At 39.0% G+C, this 13,567-nt stretch overlaps 1 protein-coding gene across 2 annotated transcripts in view; it reads right to left on the reverse strand.

The window, feature by feature from the left end:
- The window catches only part of LOC124802912 (vacuolar protein sorting-associated protein 16 homolog), a 202,616-nt gene that overhangs the window by 37,308 nt on the left and 151,741 nt on the right, over positions 1–13,567 (reverse strand). For both annotated transcript variants that reach the window (XM_047263982.1, XM_047263981.1), the window contains 2 exons: positions 6,123–6,284; positions 5,788–5,937 (listed from right to left, as the gene is read on the reverse strand). In XM_047263982.1, the coding sequence (XP_047119938.1) occupies positions 5,788–5,937; positions 6,123–6,284 (312 nt within the window). The remainder of the gene's footprint in view (positions 1–5,787; positions 5,938–6,122; positions 6,285–13,567) is intronic.

The raw sequence follows: 13,567 nt of genomic DNA on the forward strand, positions 1-13,567 counted from the left end.
TAAAAATGGTGACATGTTGATTGATGACAAACCTCGTTCTGGACATCCATCAACTCCTCAAATCAATGAAAATAATTAAAAAAAAATTCAAAAGCTTTTGCTCACAGACCACTGACAGACAATAGATCAACTGTCAAAGATTACTGGGTTATCTTGCAGCTTGGTTCAGTCAAAAAAAAAGACCGATTTGTGGCTGACAAGAGACAGGTTTTTTTCACCACAACAAAACACTAGCACACACAGTCATCTTTGTTAAGACAGTTTTTGGCTAAAAATGGCATGGTTCCATTACCTCACGCACCTTAGTTGCCTGACCTGGCTAAGTGCAGCTTTTTCTTATTTCTATGAATGAAACGGGGCATGAAAGGACACAGATTTGACAACACTGAAAAGTCAGGAAAAAAGTGGGGAGGAGCTGTCAGCCATTTCTGAAGATGATTACACAAAGTGTTTCAAACAGTGGAAGCACCGATGGGACAAATATATTAGTTGTAATGGGAAGTATTTTGAAGGGGATAAGGATGTTTTGTAAACAATTTGAAAATATATAGCTTTTAAAAAATAATTCCTCTTTCCTTTTGATTGCAAATCCTTTGTCCGGAAAAAAAAAGAAAAAGAAAAAAAGAAAAAGAATAAGACAGCGCGCGCGCGTGCCCACACACACACACACACACACACACACACACACACACACACACACACAACCACAATCTCTGGCAACTGATGCCAAACTACAAGAGCAGCACATGATGGGAGAGACAACCGGGTGGGAGGAGGAGGGATAGCAGGGTAGGAATGGGGGATGGTGAAGTGCTGCTAGTGGGGGCATGTAGGGACAAAGTGGAGAGAGTGTAGGACAGCTAGGTGCAGTTGGGAGGTTAGACAGAGGGCAAGTGGTGATGAGAAACAGCTGAAATCGATGAAATAGAACAAAGCTACAGGGTGTGATCGAATCACTATCAGACTTTACATTGAATTTGCAACTGAGGGAGCCCCTCTTCTAACTACAATCAATCGTAGAACCGTTGAACAAAAAGCCGTGAACAGTTCTTGGAAAGAAGCACAGGTCACACGGGTCTACAAGAAGAGTAGTAGAAGTGATCCACAGAACTACCATCCAATATCCTTAACATCAACTTGCTGGAGAATCTTAGAAGATATTCTGAGTTCAAACATAATAAGGTATCTTGAACAGAATGATTCAGTACCACACCTACACTTGTTCTTAAAAGTATGATTCTATGGGGTATCAAGTGAAATTTGCAGCTAGACTGAGGACTTTTTGGTAGGGAGGATGCAGCATGTTATCTTGGATGGAAAGTCATCATCAGAAGTAGAAGTAACTTCGGGTGTACTCCATGGAAGTGTTTTGGAACCCCTGCTGTTCATGTTGTAGACAATATCAATAACGACATCAGTCTTAGGTGACACAGTTACATGGATGAAGTACTGTCTGAAAGAAGTTGTATAAATATTCAACTATGAAAATAATCAATTTTAATAATATAATGTACAATTACATTATAATGCATAAATATTCAGTCAGATCTTGATAAGGTTTCAAAGTGGAGCAAAGATTGGCAATTTGCTTTAAATGTTCAGAAACATAAAACTGCGCACTCAACAACACAGAACAACGTGGTATCCCATGAGTATAATATCAATGAGTCACAGTTGGAATTGGCAAACTCATGCAAATACCTGTGTGTAACACTTTGTAGGGATATGATGTGGAATGATAACATATACTCAGTTGTGGATAAAGCAGGTGGTAGGAATAAGTTTATTGGAATAATACTGAGGAAATTTAAGCAGTCTCCAAAGGACATTGCTTACAAACCACTCATGTGACCAGTTCTAGAATATTGTTTTAATGTGTGGGACCCGTACCAAATAAAACTAACAGGGGATATTGAACATGTACAGAGAAGGGCAGCACAAATGGTCATAAGTTTGTCTGACGCATGGGAGAGTGTTATATTCATGCTGAAGAGACTGCATTGGCAGCCTCTTGAAGATAGACATAAAGTATCCCGAGAAAGTCTGTTAACAAAGTTTCAAGAACTGGCTTTAAAAGATGACTCTAGAATATATTACAACCCCCTACTTATGACTCCCAAAGGGATTGTGAGTATAAGATTAGAATAATTACTGCATCCACAGAGGCATTCAATCAATTATTCTTCCCACACTCTATATGTGAATGGAATGGGAAGAAACACTAATAACTAGTACAATGGGACGTACCTGCTGCCATGCACCTTATGGAGCTTTGCAGAGCGTAGATGTAGATGTAGTTGTAGCAAGGATATAGTCAATATTTTGAATGTGGTGCTGAACTTTATTCCATTTTCAAGCAAAATTTAATGCAGATTCTTTGATCAATATTTTTTTAAAGTAAAAATTTGCCGATCACTCGAAAACACATATAACCTTTTCAACTGTTAACAAAAAACTCAATATTCGAAACAGCATAAACTGCAAACATATACCAAGAATTTGTGTTCCAAAAAGGTAGAAATAGTTTTGAAAATCATATGTACAAAGCCAGGAAATTAAAAAACTCCTTTTACTATTTTTATCACCCCTCATATAGTTAGCTTCCTCTCATTCTCTTTTTTTAATTGGTTTCATACTGATGATTTACTGATATGCCATCTGTGATAGTGACCTTATGAAAAATTGCTTTTTATTTTGAAATACTATGCTTCACCTTCCTACAGACAGTATAAATATATTTTATAAGCAAGTATTTTATAATTTCTGTACAACTGTCTTACGTTTCCTATTTTCCTTCTTTGGATTTTATTTCAAACTGACTTCTACTGCTGACTCATCATTCTCTTATTCTCTATGTGCTTTTAACTAATATTTTTATCAATAAGATTAAGTACATCTGATGGATCAGATTACTAATGAGGAAGTATTGAATCGAACTAGAGAGGAAAGAAATTTATGGCAAAACTTTGTAAAAGGATGGGATCAGTTGATAGGACAAATCCTGAGTCATCAAAGAATAGTCACTTTGGCAACTAGGACAGTGTGTGGGCTCATGGGAACAGGAAGGGGGATGGTGGACTCTAGAGGGACACCACAGCTTGATTACAGTAAGCAGGTTGAAATGGCTGTAAGTTACAGAACTTATGCAGAGATGAATGGGCTTGCACTGGATAGATTGGCATGGAGAACTGTATGATACCAATCTTCAGACTCAAGATAACAACAAATGACAACAACAACGATGATGACTCTTTGTGGAATTATGCATGGTTTATATGCCCCTGTCTTTGCTGTATCAACAGTGGCCTTAATTATTTCCTTCTTTACTATTGTTCTCTCATCTTCTTCTGGATTACCCTCCATTGCCTCAAAGCCCATATCATTCTGTCTTAATTTACCAGTATCCCACTTTCAATATTTCTTTGTTTTTCTTTCAGTACAATAACTCATTACTCAGAGGGAGTCCAGGTGATGTTTCGCAGTGTCACTTATGTTTTCTTTTTCCCAAGTATATCTCCTTTTCCGATTTTCAACCTGTAATATAACTCGTAATACCCACCTCAATAACCAAAGATGTTAATGTATGCTTGTAGAGTGGTGCTCAATTCTCAGTAAGTCAGTTCAAATCTTAGTGCTGTAAAATTTTCGCTGGCCGTATTTGAAAAGAAAGGGGAGGAGAGTTGGTGATGTAAGGCTTCTCATCACAGTCTTTGCAAACCTCTCTGTAGTGTTTCATGAAGTGAGGGCATTTGACACTGACAATGGTGATCTGTCCATTACATTAAGCCCAACGGTTCCCTCAGGACTATTCGACAGAAGTAGGCAATCTGCCAGTACTGGATGTCACCTTCTCCCTTCCATTCATCCTTAACAACTCAAACCTAATATTACCATCTACAAACACTCTTATCAGAGTCATCCCCATGACATAGTTACACACATGACAATTTGTGACAGGTTTCAGAAGACAATGGCAAACCACCTCCACTACGACCTTGCAAAGAGTGGTGATGAAGGATTCCTGCCTCTGCTCCCCTGCAATCATTTCCTGAGTATGGGACCACAAAACTCTTTTAGGATTGTAACCCCTCTTGTTTGTTTCACCCAACCCATATTGCTCATTAATTCTGCCACTCCCCCCTTTGTCTTCTCATGCCACCAAATTGCAACAACTAAAAATTACTAAATCATCATTCCGGCCTGCATACTAAATCAGTTCCTTATTTTCAACACACACACTGTTTTATAATCTTTGACTGTTAAATGAGCATGTAAACCTGTACAATAATACTTATTTCCTTTATTTTAGCCCTGAAAAGCATAATTTCATCACTGTATCAAAATAAAATGCACTTGAGGAAAGTGCACAATTAGTATGAGACACAATGGCTGGTCAGTTTTTACCATCATGAGGTGGAATTTCAGGTACTGTTGACAGATATATTTAGAAGTAGGAAAAGCAATACCTAGCTTTTGGAATTGACAGTCCTCTGGGAGAAGAGATGAACAAGTTTGGCAAAGTTGGAAAAGAGAAGTAAATCACTCAGACCCCAGGTTTGGAAGTACTGCCTTATCGTGAGGAGGAGGGAGACACATATGACGTGTAAGAAGTCAAAATGTATGACAGTTCTGAAAGTGAGGTATTGCTTTTCGTGCTTTTGACTGTGTCAGTCAGCAGTTCTTAGACTTTTGCTTTCTGGATTTTATCACTGTTTTGTCCACAGTAACTCACTCTCACCCTATAATCTACTCATAACAAATCAATGCATGCTAAAAATATTCACTAATATGCTCCTCCTCCTCACTTTCCTCCCCCTTCCCTCATTCATGCTCCCTACTGTGCAGTCCTCAATCAGGCACTGAAACAAGGGACTAGCTCATCTCTGGCCTTTTTCTCTTTTTTTCATCTTTGAAGGCACTCCAAAGGCAAGAAAGTGTCTTATCTGTTCCTTTAATCACTTTTCAAAATATAATCAACAGAAACATGGTTCCTCTGTACACTGAAAATATCTGAATTAAGATGTTATTTTTTATATAAAAGCAATCAATGGTGGGACTCAGGACCTTCAGGTTAGTAATTACACATTAATCATGAAGGCCACAGTGATAATAGCATAATGAGACCAACAAAGAGACATTAAGAGAGGTGACATTGTATGGTTCATTCAGCATAATAGTACAGAGGAAGGAAGGGTAGGATGGGACAGGGTATTGAGAGAGTAATCATGAAGACATTGAATCAACAGAAGCTGAGGAAGAGAGAGTATCGGACTAGAGAATTTTCTGCAGAGCTGCGACCTACAACATTATGAGGGGCAAACCCTGAGAACCCCTATGATATCGTAATGCTACTTAACCCAAATCCATCTCAGTCTGTGTCACTAGTGAAAACTATTCTTTATCTCCATCTATCATTACTATTTAGAAAAATAAACCATTCCATCATTTAACTAAAAACAAAAAATATGAACTGTGACACTGGTAAGAATTCTTATGTACAAATGTTTGGATGTCTTGAATCCCCCTTTTCTCATGTGGACTTTGATGAACTTTTATAAGAAACTCTCTTGGCTTCTCTGTAACATACGTGTTCTGTAATTATTTTCAAGCTGAGGATTTAGCAACTGCAGTCCTATTGCACTACAAAAGAAGCAATAGTAAATATTAGCATATTATTTTAATTGTAAAAGTGACAGAGTCAAACCAATATTAGTTTGTATCTATCAGTAGCTTGTAACTTCATCAACCAAAATAGAACAGCATACAAAAATGTAATAAATATATTACCTTCAAGTCATAACTTTCACGAATAAAGCAGGCAGCCTGTGCATTGAAATCATCCTCCTGAACATATATGTCCCTCAAGGTTTCAGGATTGTGATCTCGACAATATTTAATATACAATGCTTGAGCCATGGGAAAATTTCTTACTGCCAACTGAAACACACATAATGTGTATATTAAATACATGGTACATAAAAGCAATCCTCTACATTTAGTTTCCCATTATATTATGACCATAATATAAAAACAATGTAGTTGTTAACAGAAGTCTGTTACACTCAAATTTGTAGAAAAAATTAAAAAAATAAACACTCTACACTCTCAAACATTTTACTGACCTGAAATTCTCCTAAAGGCATATTCTCACGGAGATGGAGCAGCACAGTGAAGACAAGATCTGTATCACCACTTTCTATTGCTTTTACTAATGCTGGTTTTACTTCACCCAATCTCAACAGGAGCGGAACTTGAAGATTTGCACGAGGCTCATAATCCATTAACTGTGAACAAGAACGTAATGTGTACTATAAGTGTACAAAACCATTTTGAAAAAAGTTTATATGCAATCAGAAAAAGAATTAAACAAATAGGAGGGACTTGATCACTGCTCATAAAAGAGGTGGTACTGAGCAGTGGACAGGGGCATGAAAATAGGTAAACAAAAAATCCTTAGATTTCATAAAAGTCCTCATGCAATGAGCTGGGAAACTCTGTCTGCCAGCAATACAAGCATGATGGGTGGGTTGCTGAAGCTGTGGCCCCGCCAGCGACTCTATCACAGCAAGACTACACTTAAAACTATGGGTGAACACAACACAATGGTTTGTTTTCAAGTGGCCCTCCAACAGATGCCACAGAAAAGGGCAGTGCCCACTTCACCACAAGCAGTACTTGCATTGTCACTGGAGGCACTACAGGTATGGTACTGCTTGCTTCCACTGATCACATGCCCACAAGTTCACTGTGCAAACATCATTCCACCAAAGCTGTACTTGCTACAGGGCAGGCAGTTCCAACCACAGTGCCAACCATGGTGGTTCACTATAGCATCCATCCATGAGCAGCCAGCAATTGCAGGCAGAGCCCTCGCCTCCTCTGAACTCAGTCTCATTCATATTCTGTGCTCCTGGATTAGAATACACCAGCTGACTTCAGTATTATTGCCTATTAACTATTGTCAATGACAGGCAGCTGACCAGTATTAGAACTGTACAAATTAACTTCCAGTGGCAAATGACATTCTATAAAAGAGTTAGTTAAACTCCAAGTGGTTGTGTTCTGTGGCAACTAACTAATCAAGTCAGAGACTATTATTTCTTATCTAAAGTGCACATCAAGAAGATTATTATTTAGTGTGTTATCAGATTTCCTGTGTGGAGTTTGCTGGTCTCCCATCGGGCGCCTCCCCAGGTGGCGGATAGGGGAATACTCAACAGATATGGTGGGTATGGGTACCGGGGAAATAAAATACCCAGGGTGGACCAAAACTAGTAACTGCTGCCTTGTAGTATGACACTGGCTTATCAAAGGCTAAAGGAAGAAAACCCTGAGTAAAAATTACCTGGTCCTCCGGGTTGGGGTTGTGCAGTGGGCCAGCTCCTCACTCACATAAAAACATAAAAATGCTAAAAAACCTAATAATATGCCTCGGAAAAATTGGAACTTTGTACGACGAACTGGCGATGAGAAACGGAAAATGATGTTTGGATGCTGGAATGTGCAAGGTACTTCCACTAAAATAAACTTACTACCTGCAGGACTTGACATGTTCAACATGGATGTTGTCGTACTCTCTGAAACAAAGAAGAAAGGCCAAGGAAAAAAGGAGAACTGGATAATTATGTACATATCTGGAGTGGGGTATCAAAAGCAGTAAGAGCCAAAGCAGGAGTCTCCATTATGATAAAAAATCATGGAAAGAAAGAATCACAAATTGGACATTCATCAATCAACGTATTACAACTGCTGAAATGACATTATTTGCTAGGGAAGTTGTGATTATTGGCGTATATACACCCACGAACGACACAAAAGATAAGGAGAAAGATACATTCTGGGCCACCCTCAGGGAGACTATTGAAAAAAATCCCAAGAAGAAAGGAACTGATTATCATGGGAGATCTGAATGGAAGGGTAGGAATTAGAGAATCTTGAAGAATAGTAGGAAAATATGGAGAGGACGAATATAATGACAATGGGGAACGACTGATTGCAATTTGTGAACAATTTGATCTAAAAATTACCAACACATTTTTCAAACATAAGGACATTCATAAATATACTTGGCAACAGAACACTAAAGAACTTTGTTCTATAATAGATTATATTATCATTAGGCAAACAAGTAGTTTCAAGGCAGTACACGTCAGATCTTATAGAGGAGCCCAGTGTGGATCAAAATAAAGTCTTTCTGGCCATGGAAGAATGCAAGGAATGATACAAGTAACATAAATAAAACGAACCAGACTGAGAAAATGAAAATTTACCTTTTAATATTGACAGCCTACAAGACGAAAGTATCAGAACACTCTTTGCGGCCAGGATGGAAAGGAAACTGGTTGAATCATTTGAAGGAAGTACAGAGGAAATATATGACTATATAAAAGCTAATGTGAAAATCATAGCAACAGAGGTGTTGGGTAAAAAAGATAGCAACCACAACCTTGCAGCAGAGTGGTGGTCAGAGGAACTAGAGGTCCTCGTTAGAGAAAAACGAAATGCGTTCCTTCAGTGGTTGAATGATAAATCAGAAGAAACAAGATCAATATACAAGGAAAAGAAGAATGAAGTGATGAAAAAAATAAGGATGGCAAAAAATGAAGCATGGGAAAGAACATGTGCCAAGGTGAACAGCAAATTAGGATTTGGGAGAGCAAAAGATGCATGGTCAGTATTAAAAGGGCTTCGACAAGATACAAAAAGCAGAACTAATCTCCAACTGATAACACAAAAGGAATGGGAAGAGTACTTCCAAAAATTATTAAATGAGGACAGAGGAGAATAGCTACAAGAAGGAACAGTGGAAGAAAAAGGACATGAAGATGATGAGATCCAGATTTTAGAAAGTGAAGTACTTCAGGCATTGAGAACAGGAGAGAATGGTGAATCACCGGGACCAGGCAATATCAATCTGGAGTGTCTGAAATACGGTGGTGACAAAATTGTGAAACTGAGAACACAGCTCTTCAACAAAATGATACATAGAGATTCAATATCCACCGAGATGAGCTAGGTTACATTAATACAATATTTAAGAAAGGGGATCGCAAAATTTGTTCAAACTATCGAGGAATTTGTGTTACAAACACATTAATGAAAATTTTTGTGAAAGTAATTAAAAACAAACTGCAAAAAAATTTTAGAACCCAAGAAGAACAATGTGGATTCATGCCTGGGAGATCATGTGTAGTCCATATTTTCACATTACAACAGATTTTGGAGAAACATAGGGAAAAATCAAAAAATATAGGATTCATTTTCATAGATCTAGAAAAAAGCGTATGATACTGTTCCAAGAAAATTACTTTGGAGAGCACTACATATTGCAAACATAAACCCTTCCTTGATTAAAATAATACAACAGATGTATAAAGGTAACATTTGCCAAGTGAAAGTTGGTAATAAACTTTCACAGAAATTTAGAACAAGCAAAGGCCTTTTACAGGGCTGTCCCATATCACCATCATTATTTAAAATCTATATAGATATTAGCCTTAGAACATGGTCTCGTAAATGTAATAGTATGAGATTAGAAATAAGAGATGGAGTTTACCTACATCATTTATTGTTTGCTGATGATCAAGTAGTCGTAGCACAATATGGGGAGGATGCTAACTATATGTGCAATCAACTAGCAGCAGCATACAAAACTTGGGGTTTGAAGATTAATTACCAAAAAACAGAATGCTTGACTAATGATTCAGATGAGCTATACATTGAAGGAAATAAAATCAAAAAGATAAACACTTTCTGTTATTTGGGATCCATTTTAGAAATCGAGGGAAAATCAGAGTCAGAAATCAATAAAAGAATTAGTAGCGGACGGAGGGTCATTGAGATGCTTAACTCAGTCTTATGGAGCAGGAATGTAATGAGCAGAACTAAAAAATTAATATACAAATCCATATTAGAGGGTGTGGTTCTGTATGGAACGGAGACCTGGACAATTAACATGAAGCACATTAAAAAATTACAAGCTCTAGAGATGGACTTTTGGAGAAGATTGGCAAGAATCTCCAGGAAAGAAAAGATAAGGAACACTGAATTAATAAGGAGAATGGAAATAAAAGAAAGAATATATGACATAATGGATAGGAAGAAATTACAGTGGTACGGGCATGTACAACAAATGGAGAAAACCAGAATACCAAATTTGATACTGGAGTGGGAACCGGAGGGGAGAAGAAGAAGAAGAAGACGACGACGACCTATGACCACCTGGCTCCAAAATGTACAGCACACAATGAGGAGAATGGGCACAGAGGAAGAGGACACACAAGATTGAAACACCTGGAGGAATATTTTGTAAATGTAGTTTAAGAACGTTTATTGTTTGTATTGTAATTTCCAGTAAATTATTATGTTGGAAATCTGTAATGAGGAAAAGCTCAAAATAATAATAAATAGTTATCAGTTTTAATAACTTAAGGTCCATGAGGACATTGTTTGTGAATCATTTCATTTTATGGTTGTTAGAATAAAGTATTTTCACACACACACACACACACACACACACACACACACACACACACCATTCCAAATAACCAGGGTGAGTAGAAGACTCAGATGGAACAGAAGGTGCGGAAATGAAGCTCATGGAACAGGAACAACAAGAAAGGAAGGCTAGAAAAGATAGTACTGAGGTGCAGGGGCAGCCATTCCGCAAAGAATATATAAGGAGAAAAAGGCTTAGAGTATCAGAGAAAGGATGTAGAGCAGGGAAAAAGAGGAGACAGGGAAAGATTCTAAGAAGACAGCTGGGATGTAGTAGAAGAGAAAGAAAAGTGGGGTTAGTGATGAACAGATGAGGGAGTGGGATAAGGTGGGCATGGGAGAGGGGGAAAATGTACATGGGGGACAGGGAGTAGGGAGATTGAGATCACAAAGATTGTAGGAACAAAGATAGATTTCTCATCTACACAGTGCAGAAAATCAGGGAGAATTAAAACATTGTGGATTGTAAAACACTTACTGAAGTCAATCACGTCATATTGCACAGCATGGTCAAAACCAAGGTTACGCAGCTTGCCTGTAGTCAATTTAATAGAGTGCACTAACATGAGTAAATAGTTTCTTAGTGGTCAAACCAATGTAGAATGCTGTGCAATGACTACAGCGAGGAATACATAGGATTTCTCTCCTGAGAGTCGTCAGTTGCAGTTCCCCTGGTGCTTCACCAGGTATTTGCAATTTCGTTTGTGGGATGAGCAGCTTGAGTCATTCTAAACAAATACTGTTCATCACATCTTCCATGCTAAGCCCAGTGTCAACAAAAAGCATCAATTTGTATCCCCTTATTAGCAAAATTACTTTTCAAGCTGAATTTTACACAGCCATTCGATAGAGCAGTCGCAAACTAGTCTAGTTCAATATTCATTTTATCAATATGTATTAACAAGAACAGTAAAACATGAAGCACAACTGGCACTCCAGTCTGAGAAGCACTCCTGCATGGCAGTAGGAGACAGCACAGAGCAGGACAGCATGGAATATAGCACAAATTGGCCAAGGCAGACATGGTGTACAAATGATTATCAAACTTTCGGTGTCTGTTGTGGTTACCAGGTGCGTTAGAGACATTAGTAATAAATGTTACTGGTATTTTCTTGTGCTTTTTTACATTGTTCACTTTGCCACCATGCTTCATCCATTATATCACAGATCTTTGTTTCTGCATAACTCACGCACCTTTGACTTTAATGTCCGATGTTTCAGCAAGCATACCTGACCTAAAACCTCCCATCTTCCTCCAACCTTCTCACTTTCAGCTTTATGCACCCTTCCCTTCCCTTTCCAACCCCCTCGCGTTCCGCAAGGCGCCCAGCCATGCCTGTCTCTGGTACAACTGTTCTTTGTACCTCTAGGCTTATTGCAAAAATGACTTTGATGCCTCTACACTACAATCCACACATGAAAACATGCAGTCCTTATCAGCCCACTTGGCTGAGTTTCCCTACATACTTCAGAACCTCAGCTTTCATGTCATACTCTTGTTGGAGACATGGCTGAAGCAGAGTATTCCCTCCAGCTTTCTAAGCCTCAATGGCTAAGCTTTCCAGAGACACAAAAGAACAGACAACAGGCCTAACACATTTTCATTGAGCTTAAACCTCTCAAAAGATAAAACACTATCTGTCTAATATACAAGTCACCAAAACTTGGGCAGCTCTCTAGCTTTGAATCCACACTCTCAGGTTGTGAATCTTAGCATAAACTCATACACTACCTGATCAAAAGCAACTCGGCACTTCTACTTAATACAGAATTGACCTGAAGATGTCACACGAGGCAAATATGCCAGTATAAATGGAGGAGGAAAGTACTGTGTTGTCAGTAAAGAAGCAGTAACTGCAGCATGGGTCGGTCAGGAGAGCTCAGTGATTGTAAATGTAGACTAGTCATGGATGTAACCTGAGTAATAAATCCACCAGGGACATTTCAACCTTTCTAAATTTGTTTAGTTTAACTGTTGGTGATGTAAATGTGAAGTGGAAATACAAAGTAACAACCATAGCAAAATCACGACGAAGCAGACCTCATGGACTGATGTAAAGGGATCAACAATAACAGTGGAAAGTGTTTGTAAAAAAATTGCACGAATTCAGCAGAAGGAATCCCTCATGAGTTCTGAAGAGCTACCAGCAATCCAGCTAAAACAATGACTGACCATAGGGAGTTAGAAGGAATGAAGAACTATGGTTGAGCAGTTGAAGTGGTGTTGAAGAGCAATACCACTGGACAGTGGGTGACTGGAAATGAGTAATTTGGAGCGATGAAACATGTTATACCCTGTGGCAATCCAAAGGAAGAGTTGGGGTTTGGTAACTTCCTGGAGAATGTTACCTGTCGTCATGTATCATGATAACAGTAAAGTATGGAGAAAATGGTGTTACAGTATGCAGATGTTTCTCATGGTTAGGATGTGGTCTCCTTATGGTGCTTATAAAAATGCTGAATGTGGAAGGATAGGAACACATTTTACAGTGCTGTGTACTGTGTACAGTACAGGAACAATTTGTAGAAGGCTGCTTGTATCGGCATGACAATGGACCCAGTCATACAGCACCATCTGTGAGATAATGGTTTGTGGACAATACCATTCCTGAAATGGATTGTCCTGCCCCGAGTCCCAATCTGCACCCACTGGAATACCTTTGTGATGAATTGGAGCATTGGCTTTGCTGGGGCGGGCAGGGGGACAGTATGGTGGGGGTGGCGGATGGTGAAGTGCTGCAGTTTGGACAGAAGGCAGGGGCAGGGGAGAAGGTGGGGGGGGGGGGGGGGGGGGGGAAGTAGCGAAAAGGAGATAAATAAAAAGAAAGTAGAAGACTGGGTGTGGCAGTGAAATGACAGCTGTGTAGTGCTGGAATGGGAACAGGGATAGGGCCTAAATCAGGATGGCTGGACACGGGATTGAACCGTCGTCCTCCCGAATGTGAGTGCAAGTGTGCTAGCCACTGCGCCACCTCGCTCGGTCACATGACTGGTTTCACAGGTAGCCCTGCCTTTGATGGGGTAAGTGATGTTAGTGACCGGACTGGAGTAAGTGGTGGTAGGAGGATGT

Source organism: Schistocerca piceifrons, chromosome 6 (assembly GCF_021461385.2).
Source record: "Schistocerca piceifrons isolate TAMUIC-IGC-003096 chromosome 6, iqSchPice1.1, whole genome shotgun sequence".
NCBI lineage: Eukaryota > Metazoa > Arthropoda > Insecta > Orthoptera > Acrididae > Schistocerca > Schistocerca piceifrons.